Source organism: Trichomycterus rosablanca, chromosome 4, assembly GCF_030014385.1.
Source record: "Trichomycterus rosablanca isolate fTriRos1 chromosome 4, fTriRos1.hap1, whole genome shotgun sequence".
Lineage (NCBI taxonomy): Eukaryota > Metazoa > Chordata > Actinopteri > Siluriformes > Trichomycteridae > Trichomycterus > Trichomycterus rosablanca.
This window is the reverse complement of record NC_085991.1, coordinates 23,676,475-23,698,129: the sequence shown is the minus strand read 5'-3', so window position 1 is coordinate 23,698,129 and position 21,655 is coordinate 23,676,475. Positions and strand designations below refer to the sequence as shown.

The window sequence follows — 21,655 nt, the reverse complement described above, 5'->3', positions numbered from 1 at the left end:
ATACAAAAGAAAATTTTAATAATATGCTCGTGTGAAATAAAATCAATTACATTTTTATTTGTGGATCTACCCTAATTATGTGCTCGTTATTAGAGCTACACCAATTATATCCTCATCAGTAGATCTAGACCAATTATGTACTCATCATTAGATCTAGACCAATTACATGCTTATCATTAGATCTAGACCATTATGTGCTTATCAGTAGATCTAGACCAGTGATTTTAAACAGCTGGGTCACAACATGCTACAGCAGTGGCCAAATGTCAGTCTTGTGGGCTGCACACAGGCAAAAATATTTAGAAATAGGCTGCAGGTTGAGGGGATCAGGCTTTATGTCAGTATAACAATGATACTGGACAATCATAATACATTTTTCAAGGGTGATATTATCGGGTGTCAACTGGGCTATATAACTGTGTGTTTGTTTGTTTGTTTATTAGGATTTTAACATGGATACATTCATGACAGTAAACAGTAGTTACTCATTACACAAGGTTCATCAGGTTATATCGAACACAGTCATGGACAATTTTGTATCTCCAATTCACCTCACTTGCATGTCTTTGGACTGTAAACCCACACAGACACAGGGAGAACATTCAAATTCCACACAGAAAGGACCCGGACCACCCCACCTGCGGATCGAACCCAGGACCTTCTTGCTGTGAGGCGACAGTGCTACCCACTTAGCCACCGTGCTGCCCATATAACTGTGTGAGACTCCTTAGTCAAAGGGCAAAAGTAGTCAAACATTGGTAATCCTTTAAATCCTTCTCAATTTTTTTGCATTAATCACTCATACATTACTCATATAAGGAGCTCTAACAAAAGGAAATCACATTCCAATAAGAAACAACTGTACTTTTCTTTTTGTTTGTTTAACACATAACACAAAAATTTTAAGTCAAGGTTTGTGAATCTGTCCCAACGGACTAATAAAAAATATTGGTTTTAAATAAGAAGGCAAAATTGAGGCGTGCATGTACATACAAACTAAAACAATTTTGGAAGTGCTATATAGTGTAAATCAAAAGGCACTGCACAGCACACCAAAACTTCATTTCATGGTTTGGGATGGAAAGTTTTTAATCATTGAGAAGTGAGGAATTTTACATTTTATTAAGAATTTTACAGGAATTTTACATTTTATTAAGAATTTTACAGGAATTTTACAGTTTTTTCAGTGTATCAGTGAACCATCCGAAGGTTAGAAGAAGTTGAAAGATTCATCAAAACAATGACTCACATTAGTACATTAGTGAATCAATAGAACAAAAACACATTGATTTAAAAAGAACAATAGTGAATTGGAATGGCTAAGTTAGATTTCAGACTTTAACTTGATTACAATTCTGTTGCATGACCCAAGGTGGGATGTTTTTGATAAACATTACAAAACTGTGTGTTCACCTGTCTTATCAGTTATTAAAAAAAAAACAAAAAAAAAAACGATTGGCTGTTTTCCTTTGAATTTTTGGTTTTGAAAGTCAAATATTACACAATAGTTTAAAACTGAATACATGTGGCTGTATAATTTTAAACTCATACCTTATTAAGTTAGTTTGTTTGTTTATCAGGATTTTAAAGTCATGATTTACACTTTGGTTACATTCATGACAGGACACAGGAACGGTAGTTACTCATTACACAAGGTTCATCAGTTACAAGGTTACATCGAACACAGTCTTGGACAATTTAGTGTCTCCAATTTACCTCACTTGCATGTCTTTGGACTGTGGGAGGAAACCAGAGTACCTGGAGGAAACCCCCGCACACACAGGGAGAACATGCAAATTCCACACAGAAAGGACCTGGACCACCCCACCTGGGGATCGAACCCAGGACCTTCTTGCTGTGAGGCGACAGTGCTACCCACTTAGCCACCATGCCAACAAACAAAAGGTTTTTATTAAAAGTTATGCCACAAGTTAACATATTTAGCCAAGTTATAATGTACAGTAGACCCTTGAGTTACGAACGGTTTACCATACGAACATTTCGGGTTACGAACGATCTTTTTCAACTTAACATACAAACAAATTTCGGATTACGAACCGAAATTCGCGAAACACGTGACGTCACGAACAAGTTGACTCAGAGCGTCTCTCTCTCGCTATATATATACAGTAAGTGAACATTCGGACAACGGACGGTGTTTTTCCGGTGTTTTCTTTATATTTTGTAAAATTAAGTATTAAAATGTCCCCAAAGAACGTGCAGAGGACTCGCATGGGTGAGAAAATAAAAAAATATCAATTTGTTGTGTTGTATAATTACTCCTGCCAGTAGCTGTCCCTATGTATCAGACAGAGGGGACAGTGAGTGAGAGAGAAGAAGGAAGTCGCTGAGTAAAGTATTCTTTTTTTGTGCAATTACACCAACAAAATACATAACTATTGAAATAAAGAAGGAAATAATAGAGAAATATGAGAGCTATTGTTGTTTCTGGTAGATACATTTTATAAAAAAAGAAGGAAATTTATTATGGTGTATAATACAGCACACGTACTGTACTGAAATGTTGTGTGTGTTTTATGTACAGTAAAGTACTACTGTGTATTGTTGTTTATTACTGTATTATCTATTCTATAATTTAAGATTAAGGGAAAATACACTTTTAAGACATTAGAGAGGTTAGGTAAGGGGGTGGTTTGGGAGGTCTGGCACGGATTAATTCTATTTACATGATTTCTTATGGGAAAAATAGGTTTAACTAACGAACATTTTGACTTAAGAACAGCCCTTCGGAACCAATTAAATTTGTAAGTCAAGGGTCTACTGTACATAATAAATAATGGGTTGTTACATGCTGCATGATCTTATATTTATTTAAGAACCTTTTTTATTTCATATTCTTGTTTATCAGTTAGATTTGTTGGCACTTTTAATAGATCAATATACCTTTGCTGAGAACTGGTACAGTGTATTTCAAAATTTGCACACTAATACACTACAAAACAGTTGTTTGATGGTTGTTACAACGTTCCAGAACAACATTTTACTACTAAATCAAAAGAACGTTGAAAATATCAAAAGAAAGAAATGAAAAGTACAATTGCTGCTGTTATTGTTATTTTTTGTTTGTTCATTATGATGACCAGGCATTTTATTTCATTCATTTGCTGTAAGGAATCTAAGTGCAACATCGTGTAAATGTGCATTAACTGAACGATGTTACACATATTGTCATGCAGTAATTGTAAGAAACAGTACTGAGAGCAGTATACTCACTTGTTCCGCTGCTGGGGAAAGGAGTTGTAGTATGGAGCGCCCTGGAATAAATTATATAGTGGAAAAGTTGCATCAATCAAAGGCAAGATGAGCAGAAGAAATGCTGCAGACTGCAACATGGAGCTAACACACCCAAACTTCATGTTAAACAAGTTTAGAAACAAGAATCAGAGAAGTGTGTGTATAGGTGCTAACTGCGTATAAGACTGACTGATGCGTGTGCGTGTGTGTGTGTGTGAGCAGTACAGATGCTGTTCTCTCCTCCCCCGTGAACTTTTTACTGCAGCTTCATTAACATCAGTCCGCTTCCGACCAGCCCCCCTTTAACCTGCCTAAAGCTCTGTATCAAGACATGCTGTAACTTTTTCCAAGTAATACAAGGACAATTCTGGGGAAGGGGTGATCTTTAAAAAGTTTCCGCACTTTTATATTTTGGTTGGAAACAGTCAAGGTGGGAGGAGTAGTAATTGATCATGTCTGAGAGACTGAGAAAGAGAGAGCTTATACACCAGATTTAGTGCCATCTGATTTCCACTGTTTTGGACCGCTCAAAGAAGCTTTAAGGGGAAGAAGATTTTAATGTGATGATGTATAAGCAGTGGTGCATTAGTGGCTATGCGCTCAATCCAAAACATTTTTGCTGATGGCATTACAAAGTTGGTATGACGCTGAAAAATGAATCGAAAGATGACCATGTAGAAAAGTGATGTAATTTATTTTTGAAATTTTTAATGAATAGAGTTTAAAAAAGTGTATTCTATACAAATATACATGATCAGACATACCATTAAAACCACCTCCTGGTTTCTACACACTGTCCATTTTATCAGCTCCACTTACCATATAGGAACACTTTGTAGTTCTACAACTACTGACTGTAGTCCATCTGTTTCTCTACATATCTTTTTAACCTGCTTTCACCCTGTTCTTCAATGGTCAGGAACACCACAGAGCAGGTATTGTTTGGGTGGTGGATCATTCTCAGCACTGCAGTGACACTGACATGGTGGTGGTGTTAGTGTGTGTTGTGCTGGTATGAGTGGATCAGACACAGCAATGCTGCTGGAGTTTTTTTATATTGTGTCCACTCACTGTCCACTCTATTAGACACTCCTACCTAGTTGGTTCACCTTGTAGATGTAAAGTCAGAGACGATCGCTCATCTATTGCTTATGTTTGAGTCGGTCATCTTCTAGACCTTCATCAGTGGTCACAGGACGCTGCCCACGGGGCACTTTTAGCTGGACATATTTTTGGTTGGTGGACTATTCTCAGTCCAGCAGTGACAGTGAGGTGTTTAAAAACTCCAGCAGTGCTGCTGTGTCTGATCCACTCATACCAGCACAACACACACTAACACACCACGACCATGTCAGTGTCACTGCAGTGCTGAGAATGATCCACCACCTAAATAATATCTACTCTGTTGGGGTCCTGACCATTGAAGAACAGCATGAAAGGGGGCTAACAAAGAATGCAGAGAAACAGATGGACTACAGTCAGTAATTGTAGAACTACAAAGTGCTTCTATATGGTACGTGGAGCTGATAAAATAGACAGTGAGTAGTGAGTGTAGAAACAAGGAGGTGGTTTTAATGTTATGGTCAATATATATATATATATATATACAGTATATACACATTAACATTAAGTATTTTGCTAATTGAAGTGACAATAAGGAGCAGAGGAATCTTTCATGCATGGCGGCCTTCATAGCCATGTTAATGATAGGCTTGTTTTACATGCCTAATCTGTATAGGTGTTTTGTTAAAACCTTAAGCGATACATGTTGTTTAAAGGAAACAAACAGTTTGTGACAGCACCTAAATGCAGCAATGTCCCATGTTGAGACACGCAACACAAAAAAATTTGGGATTGGCTTGACAGTGAGGTTCTAATTGGTCTTAGTGGAGTGTGGGAAAGCAGAATATTATTGCTGAGCCTTGTCATTTGTGGCGTCTGTCTTGAAGTACCAGCGTAATTGTGCAGCAGCTTACCCTTTAACTTACACTTGTTTACATAATACTTGAATCGTACAATATATGATTGCAGTTGTCCATAAAATGAGAAAGTATGTAATACACAAGCCGTAATAACAGGTAAAAGTACACACTGGATTGTCTGTTTAAACAAAATACTGGCGGCACATAAACAAGGCTGTTTTGCTAAGGCAATACATTAACAAAATAGTTTAAAATATAGTGGACTGAAGTTATTTACCAAAAACAAGTTCTAAACTGTCTAGATTTGAGTCCATCTACACTACATTGCCAAAAGTATTTGCTCGTCTGCCTTCACACGCATATAAACTTCAGTGACATCCCATTCTTAATCCATAGGGTTTAATATGATGTCGGCCCACCCTTTGCAGCTATAACAGCTTCAACTCTTCAGAGAAGGCTTTCCACAAGGTTTAGGAGTGTGTTTATGGGAATTTTTGACCATTCTTCCAGAAGCGCATTTGTGAGGTCAGACACTGATGTTGGACGAGAAGGTCTGGCTCACAGTCTCCGCTCTAATTCATCCCAAAGTGTTCTATCAGGTTGAGGTCAGGCCAGTTAGGTTCTTCCACACCAAACTGGCTCATCCATGTCTTTATGGACCTTGCTTTGTGCACTGGTGCGCAGTCATGTTGGAACAGGAATGGGCCATCCCCAAACCGTTCCCACAAAGTTATGAACATGAAATTGTTGGTATGCTGAAGCAGTAAGAGTTTCTTTCACTGGAACTAAGGGGTCGAGCCCAACTCCTGAAAAACAACCCCACACCATAATCCCCCCTCCACCAAACTCAGACAAGTACTGTTCTCCTGGCAACCATCGGATTGCCAGACGGAGAAGCGTGATTCGTCACTCCAGAGAACACGTCTCCACTGCTCTAGAGTCCAGTGGCGGCGTGCTTTACACCACTGCATCCGACGCTTGGTGATGTAAGGCCTGGATGCAGCTGCTCGGCCATGGAAACCCATTCCATGAAGCTCTCTACACCCTGTTCTTGAGCTAATCTGAAGGCCACATGAAGTTTGGAGGTCTGTAGCGATTGACTCTGCAGCAAGTTGGTGACCTCTGCGCACTATGCGCCTCAGCATCCGCTGACTCCGCTCTGCCATTCTTTCACAAATATGTTTGTAGAAGCAGTCTGCATGCCTGTGGCCATGGAAGTAATTGGAACACCTGAACTAAATTATTTGGATGGGTGAGTGAATACCTTTGGCAATATAGTGTATATGGTTGACTCCAAATACTGCAGCAGCAACAAAGTGATACTCCATCAAGTTAAGTGTGTCTGTTCAGTGCCTGACTACCTTGATGGCACAGCTGAGATTTGAAACCAGGTATAGTTAAGCTTGGCTGTTGGCAAGACTAAAAGCAGATGCTGTGTCTCAAATGACATACAACATAAAAAGAGTATCAAAATAGTAATAATACTATTATTAGTGGTGTACTTATTAGGCATGCTTCATATGATGGTTTGGTGATACAGTTGGTAGCTTTGCTTACTATCGCCTCACCAAAAGGGTTTAAAAAATTGAGTTAATGCAACACAAATAAATAGCTTTAGATGTATCAGAAATAAATTTATTTTCAAATTAGGTCTTTTACATTGCTTATAAAAGTACAAAGCACAACATGTCTGCTGGCTTTTGGGGTACCATCGCACATGGATTTCATACACCTAAAGAAAAGCTTAAATTAAAAAAGTTACTTACTCCATACATCAGCACACGAACACATGGCAGAAAATCTGCCTGATTTAACAGGCCATTTACTACAAATGTGGCAACAAATTTAAAAAAGCTGGAGAATTTTAATAATCTGTGGCTGCCTAATTAGCAAAGATAAACCATAAGGCCCGGCACAGTTCTGCCTTCACTGCAAGGGCATGTAGTAACTACTGACTCATCGAATGAGCACACAGATCTAAACAGAGTTAAAAAGAAAAAGCAGAGGCCGCTCAGGAGGCGCAGCAGTAAAAACACACGCTGGAACCAGAGCTGGGATCTCGAATACATCGTATCGAATCTCAGCTCTGCCTGCCGGCTAAGGGCCACATGAACAACGATTGGCCTGTTGTTCAGATATGGGCGGGACTATATCTGAGGTGATATGGGGTATCTCTCCCATGACTGGTGCAATTACGACCTCTGCTGGCTGATTGATGGCGCCTGCACAGAGATGAGAAGAGAGTGCTCTCAGGGTGTGTCTCTCTGTACACAGTGCTGAGCTGCACTGCACTCGTCAAAGTGTAGGTGATAAGATGCATACGGCATGCTTCCCACGTGTCGGAGGGGGCGTGGGTTAGCTTTGTTCTACTCAATCAGAGCAGGGATTGGCATTGGTGGAGAGGAAGCATGACGCAATTGGGCAATTGGACACGCTAAAAGGGAAAAAAAGGGGAGAAAATGCATAAACAAAAAAAGAAAAAGCAGCGTCATGAGGAACCTTCTACAGTTCATTTTCCAAAAGCCAGAAAGCTTTAATTGCTAAAAAAAGACTTTAAAGAAAATCAAGAGTTATGTTGTTTATATACACATATTTTAAAACCCACCCCCGAGAAAAAAATATACAAAACACATTGTGGACATGGTCCATAACCTGAGCTCCCTTTTTTGTTTACAATAAACAGAAACAGTTACAGAAGTGTGTAGCAAAAAATCCATTTAAAAAAAGCAGTAATAAAGCAGTTATAAATATTTCCTAAAGTTTCCTAAAGTATCAAAAACAAACAGCTGAGAAATTCTGCAGTCTTGATAAGGACAGTGTAATTAATTAAAAAAAACATTTTACATTCAAATAATTCATCTACTGATATGTTTTTTGATCAGTTTTGCAGCAGTTGATCAGCACTTTGTAGAAATGATTTTGCTTGTCACAGTTGATGCCTTTTAGGATTCTGTTAAAAAAAGTAATACATGAAAGGATTAAACATGGTTTAAGCATTTTATACTGTTTAAAAGTTGCAGTCATTTGTTTGTTTATTGGGATTTTAACGTCATGTTTTACACTTTGGTTACATTTATGACAGGAACGGTAGTTACTCATTACACAGTTCACACAAGGTTATATCAAACACAGTCCTGGACAGTTTAGTATCTCCAATTCACCTCACTTGCATGTCTTTGGACTGTGGGAGGAAACCGGAGCACCCGGAGTAAACCCCCTCGAGCCTGTGACTCAAGTCCGAGTTGCACATAAGTTGCACACACAGCGACTTCAGACTCGACTCGTGACTCTCAAAAAATGCTAATAACGCTCCAGCCGTTTTAGCCCACAATGCACGCAATGGGTAAATGTTCCAGCCAGCTTCCGGCGTAGTGATGAAGCGTCGCTCCCTACCTTTGGAATCTCACTTAAAATGGTGGAATACCCTACGTAGTGCACTTCACTGGAACAGCTGGTGTGAATGAAATGCTCCTACAGAATTGGCTGGAAGGAATGGTTGGAAGAACCGCTTTCTGAACCAATCAGACCTTCTGATTTTAATTGTTAGTAAGAAATGCTGTTATTTGTATTTATTTACTTTGCACCGTCACACAGATGATGTGTTAATGAAACGCTTGATTGGCTTTCTAACGAGTACGTGTTCTACTTCACAATCGGGAAAAGTTTGAAGGTTTTTAATTATAAGCACATTTACAAAATAACGGATTATATTCCTAACACATGGTTATAAATTTAATAGCATCTTAAAGTACAGAAGTTAAGGTAAGCTTTGGATGTTGGCCGCTGTGCCTGATTTATCGTGCGCTTTTGTTTTGCAGTGAAAACAAAATGTATTAGTTTAAGCGTTTAACTGGTACCTAGGAAAGTAAAGGCACTAAGTAAAACAGCAAAATACAGTCGCTAATCTGTTGTTGTTTTTTTATCTGAACTTAAATATTATTTGTTTCTATGCTACATTTCCAATATATGTTTCGTGTATATTATATTGACTCTAGCTTAAAGACTCGTGACTTGACACGCACTCTAGCCTAAAGACTTGTGACTTGACTCGGACTCTAGCCTAAAGACTTGTGACTTGACTCGGACTCGTATTTTGTAACTTCTCTGCTGCAGACACAGGGAGAACATGCAAACTCCACACAGAAAGGACCCGGACCTCCCTACCTGGGGACCGAACCCAGGACCTTCTTGCTGTGAGGCGACAGTGCTACCCACTTAGCCACTGTGCCACCCTTGCACTCATTTGTTAAACATTCAGAGTAAAAAAAAAACATAAATGAGTAAACTTGCATGAATATAAAACCTGGGTCAACAGGCTGTAAGCAAATGAAAACACTGCAGAAAGGTAATTATTTGGTGTGCCTATGGAACCGTCACTTGGTCTCACATGAGGTAAGGATAGCCACTGCTCTCAGTACCCTAATAATTTTTTACCCTCTTTTGTCTCTTGTGGTTAAAAGCTGAACTGCAGATTGTGTTTTCCCCTGTAAACATATTGTACAATGCTAGACAGGAGAATCTACCAATATATTATTTATAAGAAGTAAAGGTAGGGTTAGCCTAAGGGTGTGTTATATTACACAATGTTATATTACTTCAATATTACTGGAAAACCAGTTTCTTGGTTTCCTGTAATGACTGTCTGTGGAAGAAGGGCCACATCATTTAAAACAAGAAAAGGGCTTAGGCATTTAAGGTACTGAACTACTAATCAAAAGGCTGCTGGCTCAAGCCTCACCACCACCACCAAGTTGCCACTGTTGGGCCACTGTGTAAGGCCCTTAACGCTCAAATGCTCAAATTAATTGTAAGTCACTTTGAAAAAAGTCTGCTAAATGCCATAGACTAGTGGTTAGGGTGGTTAGGGTACTGGACTAGTATTTAGAAGGTCGCTGGTTCAAGCCCCACCACTGCCAGGTTGCTGCTGTAGGGCCCTTGAGCAAGGCCCTTAACCCTCAGTTGCTCAGACTGTATAGTGTAACCGTAATGTAAGTTGCTTTGGATAAAGGCATCTGCTAAATGCTGAAAATGTAACGTAACGTAAATGTAAAAATGTAAATGCAATAATAAATGTATTTGCAACCTTTTTTCCAAATCAAGGCCCATTTTTGTTTTTAGCAGCACTATGAATAAAAGACTGTGAGCAAAAGATGATCTTTGGTTAACAAACACATAAAATATTTAATAATAATATGAAGATGTATGTTTGCTTTATTTTTAATTCCATTACATAAGATGTGCCCGGTAAGACCTGGTAATTTATGATCCACATGTGGTCCATGGCCAAATGGATAAGAAACCATGGACTAAATCCAGATATACAACCAATCAGTTAGCTAAAAAAGCCATTTCTGGATTCTGCTTTTGTCTGTTATTAAGAACATAAACAAATCCTTTTTTATGGTTTATGTTATGTACCTGAGATTTAAAGCTGAAGTATGCCTCTAATTAAGATACGTACTGAATTTCAAAACTTCCCAAAACTTCAATAAATAATGTTTGTGCGGGTTGCCAATTTTGCTGCAAACCCTTTCTCTTCTTTCAGATATCTAGGGCCTGTTTATACCGCCAGTTTAGATTAGCCTCCAGTTAACAGAACACAAGTGGTCAGCGCTAATTACAAGTAAAAGGGGTTAAGTGTGTCTGTGTGACCTGATGAGTCACATAACTTCTGGATGTAATCAGGACAGCATATGGCCACATAATATTTGAAGCATGAACACTGGCGTGTTCTGACGAGTCTTCGACAACAATGTAGGTCGGCCTTGTCAGCGGCATTACCAGGCTGGTTGTTTTTCTACAGGCTACATTTCAAATTCCAATCAGTGATGATATGTGTGATAGTAGGGTCAATTTTCTTTTATGTATGTTTTGCATTCATTATAGTAAATAAATCTTGAACATGGACTAATTGTTTTAAAATAGAGTTCAAGAGGTTTGTTTCAAATGATTGTATAATTGTAAGATTTAAGTCCTGAGTCCTGAAGTAAAAGCTTGAAAACGCTTTGTTTAGGCTTTACAGGGTGCAGGTCTTTTTTTCCTCTGCTCAGTAATGCTATTTATTTAGGTTTTAACCAAAAAAGTTGCAGACTACATTTCCATAAAGTGTTATAATGAACCTTTGAATTAGTACTGAATTAAGATTGTTTAAATAGTTATGGAATAACTAGTTTTAATGTCAACCTTTTGATTTATACATCAGCTACCAGGCAAATTCATACCCAAGAGATTCTGTGACCTACCCCGAATCCTTTTTACTGGAAGAGGTTCAGGTGACTCGTCTTGAGGACTTCTTTTCACTCCTGAACCGGGTGAGGGGCGTACAGGAGTGCTGGCTGTAAATACACACGAGCACACAAAATGAGCAACACTCTGCCAACCAGTTAGATTTCATGCTGGATTCAACTTGAACCAAACCGATCTGGTCAAGGTACAGCAAGCAAAATGCTAAAAGTAATTAAAATTTTGGTTAGAATTATCATTCAACTGTTAAGGACAGGAATACTACAGTGCTAGAAATAGAAATCACTGCCTTGGGGAGGCAAGCACTTCTCTTGTCAGCTGCTTCATTACTGAACAAAAAGTGTTATTGAAAGACTAAAAAGATAAAAATATTTTCACACCTGCAGTTTGTAAAAAAAAAAAAAAAAAAAAAAAAGCATGATGCTAACACACTGTGCCACTTACCGATTTGTTTCTCAATGTCTTTGAGCTTATCCTCTTGCTGTCGGAGTTCATGTCGCTTCTGTTTCATGCCAGGACTCTGCAGGTACTCATTTTGGGTGTTATATTCAGCCTGGACCTCTGATGCATTCTGTTTAGCTACTAAGTACTGCTGCAGCAATTCTATACAAACAAACACACACACTAGTAAAACACTCATGAGGCAAACTAAGACTAAAGTAAACAATACACATTCAATACAGTCTTCATTTTAGTCCCCTAATAAAAGTCCATAGCAGGGAATCAAACACTCACCTATTCACTCACATTTACTTATGTCTAAAATCAATTTAGTGCAGCCACATGTTATTGGGTTGTAAAAAGCCACAGTGTACCACAGTGGGAAAAAAAAAAAAAAAAAAAGTACTTTAAGTACAGTATGAGACCATGTCAAACGTTTCACAGATTGTATCCAAAGATGAAGTGTAAACCCAGGTAATTGAGCACTCGGGTGGTGCCCACTACCACTGGGATCCAGGATTTAAACCCCTGTGGTGATATTGAGCAGTCAGATGTCTACATACAGACAAGATTGGCTGTGTCTGAGGGGGGATGGCGGAGGCCTCATGATAAATTGGCGCCCTGATGAGGGTTATTACTGCATTCAGGAAAACTGGACCCACCACAACCCAGACCAGGATAAAGCGGTGATAAAAAGATGAAAACAAAATAAAATATTATTTAATTGCATTCAAAACCAAGCAGCACGGTGGCTCGGTGGGTAGCACTGTCACCTCACAGCAAGAAGGTCCTGGGTTCGATCCCCAGGTGGGGCGGTCCGGGTCCTTTCTGTGCGGAGTTTGCATGTTCTTCCCATGTCTGCGTGGGTTTCCTCCGGGAGCTCCGGTTTCCTCCCACAGTCCAAAGACGTGCATTCGGGTTACTTAAAGACACTGAATTGCCCTATAGTTGAATGGGTGTGTATGTGTGTGTGTGTGTATGTATGTGTGTCTGCCCTGCAATGGACTGGTGGCCCGTCCAGGGTGTTACTGTGTGCCTTGTGCCCATTGAAAAGCTGGGATTGGCTCCAGCACCCACCCCCCCAATTGGATAAGTGGTTAAGAAAGTGAGTGGGTGCATTCAAAACCTAATTCTTTATTTAATTGATTCCTAATTTGAAACAAAATACTGGTGTGAGGTAGTAGATTGTACAAATATGATTTCAGTAGCATATTTTATGTAGCCAACATCTGCTTCAATTCCTGCTTTTCACAGGTAATTTCGTGATTAAAAAAATCTGTTACACATGAGGTGAAATGGTATTATGACTTCACAATTCAACTAGGCGGCAGTCTGGCTTGAATCGGCAACCTTCTGATAATTAGTTCAATACCTTAACCACGGAGCTACCGCTGCCACAGATGTTTTGTAATTTTGTAACTTTTGCCTCCAGTGTAAAGTAAGTTCTATAGCATGTTTTATGGACTATGGCTTGTTTTCCAGTGTAGGCCTGACCAGTTCAAAGCATAAAAAGCATGCTCAGTATTTCCATCTTAAAGTGGTCTGGCAGAGAAATGACACAGCTGAGCCAGCACGAATTCTTCAGTACAGTAAGCTAACCTTAGTCAGTGCAGTGCAGTGGAAGTGTTCAGTGGGATGAAATCTTGAAGCAGGATTTGGTTCATCATGATATATCACATAAAGTGTAACGCTCTCTTTTTCAGTGCACAGTTAAGAATGTTTTCATCAAGGCATCCTCAGTCAGCGGTAAAGGGTCAAATCAGTATAGAGGACGCAATCAGGGTAATCGGACATGACTAGCTTGGGGGGATCATGTTGTAACCCAACTTTGGGTCATACAGACTACCAGTAGGTTTTAAGAAAAGCAATATTAAGTACGTAGTAGTAGTAGTAGTAGTACAAGATCAGTCATATTCTTTCTTTATTGGCTACAACAGTTTAAAATTACAAATCCCAATTTTACTATAAGAGGTGGTTATATTCATCCAGTTGCAAGCTACACTTGGGAATAGACACCTAAATATTTACACAATTGCAAGGTATTCACCCAGAAAAAAATACATGGAAGATTTTAATAATTTCTTTAGCATAAAAAACACAAAACATTGCATTATTTATTGTCTGGTGAAAGAAAACTACCTTAATAACTTTCATGTGACTGACCACATTTGAGAATGTTAGGCCCCTTATACACTCAAAAGCTTTTTTTTCTATTTATTTATGCATTTTCTCCCATTTTTCTACTTCGCTGCTGGTTCACCTATGCACTCTGCACAGGCTCCTCTATCTGCTTATCAGGGTCCTTGCACAGCGTTAGAAGACCCCACCCACATAGTCTGGTCATCCCGCCCCAGTAGCCAATTAGAGTCTGCTGCAGGCACTGCCAATTATGCCCGCTAGATGGTGCCCAGCCGACCGGTGGCAACACCCAGTTTCGAACCGAGGAGTTCAGAATCTCAGCGCTGGTGTGCTAGCGGAATATCCCGCTGCGCCACCTGGGGGCACTTAAAAGCTTTTAAAATGCCAGGTTATTTTTCTAAGTAAAAAAAATATTTGTCATTTGCACTGCATTGGCTTTACTGGGTAGTACCTTCTTAAACATGAATGGCCCAGTACACACAGTGTAACAATCCCTCACACAATCAATCACAGACTGATCATTTTAAAAATGATTTTTGTCTCTCCAGGATCAAACGTGGGGTAAAGAACCATCAGCAACTTTCATTTTTAATTCCATATCATACCGTCTTGAAATGAATAGTGTGGTCAGTTCTGTGGTTTACCTTTCTGCTTGTAAATGGTGTGATATTCATCAGGAAGTGGTGCGCTGAACACCTGTCCTCTTAGCTTCTCTATAGGAGGAGCCTTGTTTTGCAGACCCCCAAACTTGCCGTTGCTACGGATACGATCACCCTGTCGTGTCAGCAGGGTAGGACACTGCATTTTATTTTGGACAACCTGCCGACCAACAACACACACACACATACACACACAAACATCTTATGTGCTAGCTATATATATACAGTGTATCACAGAAGTGAGTACACCCCTCACATTTCTGCAGATATTGAAGTATATCTTTTCATGGGACAACACTGACAAAATGACACTTTGACACAATGAAAAGTAGTCTGTGTGCAGCTTATATAACAGTGTAAATTTATTCTTCCCTCAAAATAACTCAATATACAGCCATTAATGTCTAAACCACCGGCAACAAAAGTGAGTACACCCCTTAGTGAAAGTTCCTGAAGTGTCAATATTTTGTGTGGCCACCATTATTTCCCAGAACTGCCTTAACTCTCCTGGGCATGGAGTTTACCAGAGCTTCACAGGTTGCCACTGGAATGCTTTTCCACTCCTCCATGACGACATCACGGAGCTGGCGGATATTCGAGACTTTGCGCTCCTCCACCTTCCGCTTGAGGATGCCCCAAAGATGTTCTATTGGGTTTAGGTCTGGAGACATGCTTGGCCAGTCCATCACCTTTACCCTCAGCCTCTTCAATAAAGCAGTGGTCGTCTTAGAGGTGTGTTTGGGGTCATTATCATGCTGGAACACTGCCCTGCGACCCAGTTTCCGGAGGGAGGGGATCATGCTCTGCTTCAGTATTTCACAGTACATATTGGAGTTCATGTGTCCCTCAATGAAATGTAACTCCCCAACACCTGCTGCACTCATGCAGCTCCAGACCATGGCATTCCCACCACCATGCTTGACTGTAGGCATGACACACTTATCTTTGTACTCCTCACCTGATTGCCGCCACACATGCTTGAGACCATCTGAACCAAACAAATTAATCTTGGTCTCATCAGACCATAGGACATGGTTCCAGTAATCCATGTCCTTTGTTGACATGTCTTCAGCAAACTGTTTGTGGGCTTTCTTGTGTAGAGACTTCAGAAGAGGCTTCCTTCTGGGGTGACAGCCATGCAGACCAATTTGATGTAGTGTGCGGCGTATGGTCTGAGCACTGACAGGCTGACCCCCCACCTTTTCAATCTCTGCAGCAATGCTGACAGCACTCCTGCGCCTATCTTTCAAAGACAGCAGTTGGATGTGACGCTGAGCACGTGCACTCAGCTTCTTTGGACGACCAACGCGAGGTCTGTTCTGAGTGAACCCTGCTCTTTTAAAACACTGGATGATCTTGGCCACTGTGCTGCAGCTCAGTTTCAGGGTGTTGGCAATCTTCTTGTAGCCTTGGCCATCTTCATGTAGCGCAACAATTCGTCTTTTAAGATCCTCAGAGAGTTCTTTGCCATGAGGTGCCATGTTGGAACTTTCAGTGACCAGTATAAGAGAGTGTGAGAGCTGTACTACTAAATTGAACACACCTGCTCCCTATGCACACCTGAGACCTAGTAACACTAATGAGTCACATGACATTTTGGAGGGAAAATGACAAGCAGTGCTCAATTTGGACATTTAGGGGTGTAGTCTCTTAGGGGTGTACTCACTTTTGTTGCCGGTGGTTTAGACATTAATGGCTGTATATTGAGTTATTTTGAGGGAAGAATAAATTTACACTGTTATATAAGCTGCACACAGACTACTTTTCATTGTGTCAAAGTGTCATTTTGTCAGTGTTGTCCCATGAAAAGATATACTTCAATATCTGCAGAAATGTGAGGGGTGTACTCACTTTTGTGATACACTGTATATATATATATAGATAGATAGATAATACTTTATTGTCAGATCAAAGATCTGAAATTTGTCTTGCATAAAAACACAGTAGCTCCGTTACAACACAATACATTAACATTACAACACAAAACACAGACATTATACAAAATTATAACACTAAAAACTAACATATAAGACTAAAAACCTGTAGAACCCAACATACAATATACATTTTAAAATAAAATAAAATAAAACTGTAAAATGTGTCATTTCTTTGTGATAATATTAATATAAACTGTGTAAATGTTATTAAACAAACACCGGCCCATTCATTAAAAAAATTTTTTTTTATGCATTTTCTCCCTTTCTCTCCCCCTTTAGCACGTCCAATTGCCCTATGCCGATCCATGCGAGATCAAAGCTAACCCACGCTCCCTCCGAAACGTGGGCAGCATGCCGTATGCATCTTATCACCCACACATTGACGAGTGTTGTGCCATCTAGTGTTGTGTACGGAGAGACACACGCTAAGAGCACTCTTTCCTCATCTCTGTGTAGGCGCCTCTAAGCAGCCAGCAGAGGTCGTAATTGCACCAGTCTGACAGAGAGACGCATATCCGGCTTAGTCCCGCCCATCTGAACAACAGGCCAATCGTTGTTCATGTGGCCGCTCAATCTCAGCCGGCAAGGCAGAGCTGAGATTCGATATGATGTATTCGAGATCCCAGCTCTGGTGGCAGCGTGTGTTTTTACCGCTGTGCCACCTGAGCGGCGGCACATTCATTTTAATTTAATTTGAATTTCTGATTTTGCTAACAGATACAAGATTTATTTTCTGCAGATAAAACCATGCACCTCCTACATTACATTGATCACTAGGAGTTGATATAATAATGTCACTGACTTGATTTCTCTATTTTTGTTCGTTTAAAACAGTTTTCAGGGTAATGCAACTCTTAAAGCATCATATAGCAATTCTCCACTTTCAAAAACAGCCAAATGTGACTATTTTACTTTAACCTAAGCTCTAGTTCCAAAAGTAGACTGGATTTCAAAGAAAATCCACAAGCTGGTATTTTAAAATATTAAACCCATATCAAATAAACCAATTTTAGACCATAACATTCATAGACTTATTTATCATTAAGCTAAGAGGAGATGTCGGGATTGATGGGTATAGTCCAGCAACCACTGAAAGCAGGTCTGCCTTTAATTAAAAGCTATTGTAACATGGGCAACACTGTCAACAGTTAAGCAAGCTTGGTGATAGAGGCTGGTGTTCTTTTGTTCTTTGTCAATATGCTCAGCAACAAACTTTAGTCCAGCCATACAGTGCAGATTTTGAAGAAGGGGCTTAATTCTTGTACAGCAGCTGGTAACAGTCGTGCCTGTATTCTGAGCTGGGCTCACAAATATTTCATGGCATCATAGCATTATGTAAACTCAGCCATTGGGGGAACACACATCAGTGCACCATTATGCAGGTCACAAGGCCAGATAAATAGGAGAGTAAAAATGTTCCAAAAATAAATATGCAGGCTAATAATACGCTTTGGGGAAGCCTAACAGAAGCATACACTGTATTGCCAAATGTATTCGCTCGTCTGCCTTCACGCACGTATGAACTTGAGTGACGTCCCATTCTTAATCCGTAGGGTTTAATATGATGTCGACCCACCCTTTGCAGCTATAACAGCTTCAACTCTTCTGGGAAGGCTTTCCACAAGGTTTAGGAGTTTGTTTATGGGAATTATTGACAATTCCCCCCTCCACCAAACTTTACACTTGGCACAATGCAGTCAGACAAGTACCGTTCTCCTGGCAACTGCCAAACCCAGACTCGTCCATCAAATTGCCAGACGGAGAAGCGTGATTCGTCACTCCAGAGAGCACGTCTCCACTGTTCTACGGTCCAGTGGCGGCGTGCTTTACACCACTGCACCCAACAAATTGCATTGCGCTTGGTGATGTAAGGCTTGGATGCAGCTGCTCGGCCATGGAAACCCATTCCATGAAGCTCTCTATGCACTGTTCCTGAGCTAATCTGAAGGCCACATGAAGTTTGGAGGTCTGTAGTGATTGACTGCAGAAAGTTGGCGACCTCTGCGCACTATGTGTTTCAGCATCCGCCGACCCCGCTCTGTCATTTTACGTGGCCTACTACTTCATGGCTGAGTTGCTGTCATTCCCAATCGCTTCCACTTTGTTATAATACCACTAACAGTTGACTGTGGAATATTTAGTAGTGAGGAAATTTCACGACTGGACTTGTTGCACAGGTGGCATCCTATCATAGTACCACGCTGAAATTCACTGAGCTCCTGAGAGCGACCCATTCTTTCACTAATGTTTGTAGAAGCAGTCTGCATGCCTAGGTGCTTGGTTTTATACACCTGTGGCCATGGAAGTGATTGGAACACCTGAATTCAATGATTTGGATGGGTGAGTGAATACTTTTGGCAATATAGTGTATGAAAGGAATTATTTCTTTAGTAATCCAACAAGGAAGGCATTGTTTGATTCATGTTGTCGGCATGTCCACACCTTCATCACACATGCAAGGACACAGACACACTCATTTACTTACCTGCTTGCGGTAATGGTTAGCGGAATCCAAATCATTCACCAATATGGTGTCTCCAATAAGAACTGTGAAAACTGTGGAAACAAAACACCCTTCATTAACAACAGTGCATGCACAAAGCTGTCCTCTATCTGTTGGAAAGCATTCTTGATTATGATTGTCATAAAGCATTTAATTTAATGATCCCCATATACAAGCCTGTCATGCAAACATACACACTATCCAGTTGCTTCAGCAAAAGGATTACCTCATTGTGATACTGTCTTTCATTATTCCCAAACCAAATGTAACTGTAGCAGCAGAGTAGGAAGAGAACAGATAAAAGCCACCACATATACAACCCATTACCGTAAATATTTACACCGACTCTGAATACTAAACATACATGTAACTGGAGCTACTGAAATGTAAGTTGTAAAGAGGCAAACACAAACTGAAACATGTGCACAGACCCCCACACAGAAAAAGGTATAAAAATGGATATCTTAGTGCAGTTCTTGTTCTCTACACAGTAACATAATGCAATGTATACCTGCAGCTTCTTCTAGTTATAAACATTTCGCTGTACTTCCAAACACAATAGTAAACGATGAAAGCCCCCTGGCTTGGAGTATCATCTGGAAACACTCAGAGACAGGACATGAGTTTACTCACACAGCTAAAGTTAATGCTGCAATACACCAAAAGAGCTTCTGCAATAAAACCCTACCAACACATTGGGGATCCTACTGCACGCTAACACATTCACTCAACATCACCACCCTAGCTGTCTCCAGTAGGAATAAATGACTCAGCTAGTCCTCATTTAAATCTGTCTGTCACGAAGGCGTATAAAGGGGCACAGATTGTGTGTATGTGTGTGTACTATTCCAAGAACTCACCCATGTTACAGCTCTCAGCATGCTCAGGAAAAATTAGCAGATCTCGTGCATAAACAGGGTCCCCTACTGGCTGGAACAAACACTGACCATTCCTGATGTGAGGCAGTGGCCTAACAAAAAAATGAGAGTCATACATGAATAAAGAACTGCTTACAAAGAAGACCAGACAAAAGTTGGTTTCTGAACAACTTTAAATACACAGATCAGCCATAACATTAAAACCACCTCCTTGATTCTACACTAACTGTCCATTTTATCAGCTCCACTGACCATATAGAAGCACTTTGTAGTTCTACAATTACTGACTGTCGTCCATCTGTTTCTCTGCATGCTTTGTTAGGCCCCTTTCATACCGAAAATATCAAGCCAACAGCGCCCTGAGGGCAGCATCCTGTGAACACTGATGAAGGTCTAGAAGATGACCAACTCAAACAGCAGCAATAGATGAGCGATCGTCTCTGACTTTACATCTACAGGGTGGACCAACTAGGTAAGAGTGTCTAATAGACTGGACAATGAGTGGAAACTCCAGCAGCACTGCTGTGTCTGATCCACTCATACCAGCACAACACACACTAACACACCACCACCATGCCCTTGTCACTGCAGTGCTGAGAATGATCCACCACCTAAATAATACCTGCTCTGTGGTGGTCCTGTGGGGGTCGTGACCATTAAAGAAAAGGGAGAAATTGATGGACTACAGGGCAAGCCGTAGCCTAGTGGTTAAGACACAGGACTAGTAATCCAAAGGTTGCTGGTTCAAGCCCCACCACTGCTAGGTTGCTGCTGTTGGGCCCTTAACCCTCAGTTGCTCAGACTGTATACTGTAACTGTAATGTAAGTCGCTTTTGATAAAGGTGTCTGCTAAATGCTAAAAATGTAAATGTACAGTCAGTAATTGTAGAACTACAAAGTGCTTCTATATGGTAAGTGGAGCTGATAAAATGAACAGTAAGTGTAGGAACAATGAGGTGGTTTTAATGTTATGGCTGATCAGCGTATAGCTCCTGACGAAAACGCTAGTTCGTATTATAAATAAAGTCACAAGGGCAGTGGGCAAGACTTGTAAAGGTAATAAAAATGAAATGATCAAAGCAGGAGCATAAACACTCCTGTTCTTAACCATTTTACTCCCAGTTGATGAAAATGAGCAATATTAGACAAACTGAGGTACATTTACAGCAATAAATGCCACAGGTTTTCAGGAAGCTGGGTAGAATTCACAGCAGGTTTAACTGCAGAACTGAATATTTCACTATGTAATATCTTGTCAAAATCAAGCACAAAATGTGCTCATATGTACTTGATCTATGTAAACATTTGTTTACACTACTGCATTTTCAAAGATGAAAACATTAAATCCCAAATGCATTTCTGTGACAGCATGATTCACAGAATTGTACTTCTTCGTCCAAAAAACCCTTCACTTTTAAATGTTTTCTAAGGATTTACTAAAAAAACAGCTGGGGGGAAAAGCCCTTGTGGCAAAATTGGCTACCAAAAGCTTGACCTCATGTTACTGAAAACCACAACATCTGTGCTGTCTAACACACTGCACAGCTAAACCTTCCTGCAGGCCCTTTCTAGTCAGCATAAGAGCAGTTTTAAGTTTTTTTTCCGTATCGCTCTTAGTTTAGTGCTTTATGCAACTACTTGAAACACAAGATGTCTACACTTTGTAGCATATATTGAA

General features: G+C 40.1%; 2 protein-coding genes across 3 annotated transcripts in view; both read right to left on the bottom strand.

Moving 5' to 3' along the window:
* The window catches only part of emilin2b (elastin microfibril interfacer 2b), a 28,149-nt gene extending 24,796 nt beyond the window's left edge, over positions 1–3,353 (bottom strand). Inside the window, exon 1 of the mRNA XM_062993102.1 lies at positions 3,235–3,353. Within this exon, the coding sequence (XP_062849172.1) occupies positions 3,235–3,353 (119 nt within the window). The remainder of the gene's footprint in view (positions 1–3,234) is intronic.
* Positions 3,354–6,798: 3,445 nt separating this feature from the next.
* Positions 6,799–21,655, bottom strand: part of smchd1 (structural maintenance of chromosomes flexible hinge domain containing 1) — a 75,004-nt gene continuing 60,147 nt past the window's right edge. For both annotated transcript variants that reach the window (XM_062994013.1, XM_062994014.1), the window contains 6 exons: positions 19,960–20,069; positions 19,082–19,152; positions 14,645–14,819; positions 11,865–12,023; positions 11,420–11,512; positions 6,799–8,127 (listed from right to left, as the gene is read on the bottom strand). In XM_062994013.1, coding sequence (XP_062850083.1) covers positions 8,120–8,127; positions 11,420–11,512; positions 11,865–12,023; positions 14,645–14,819; positions 19,082–19,152; positions 19,960–20,069 — 616 coding nt within the window. In that variant the 3' untranslated portion in view covers positions 6,799–8,119. The remainder of the gene's footprint in view (positions 8,128–11,419; positions 11,513–11,864; positions 12,024–14,644; positions 14,820–19,081; positions 19,153–19,959; positions 20,070–21,655) is intronic.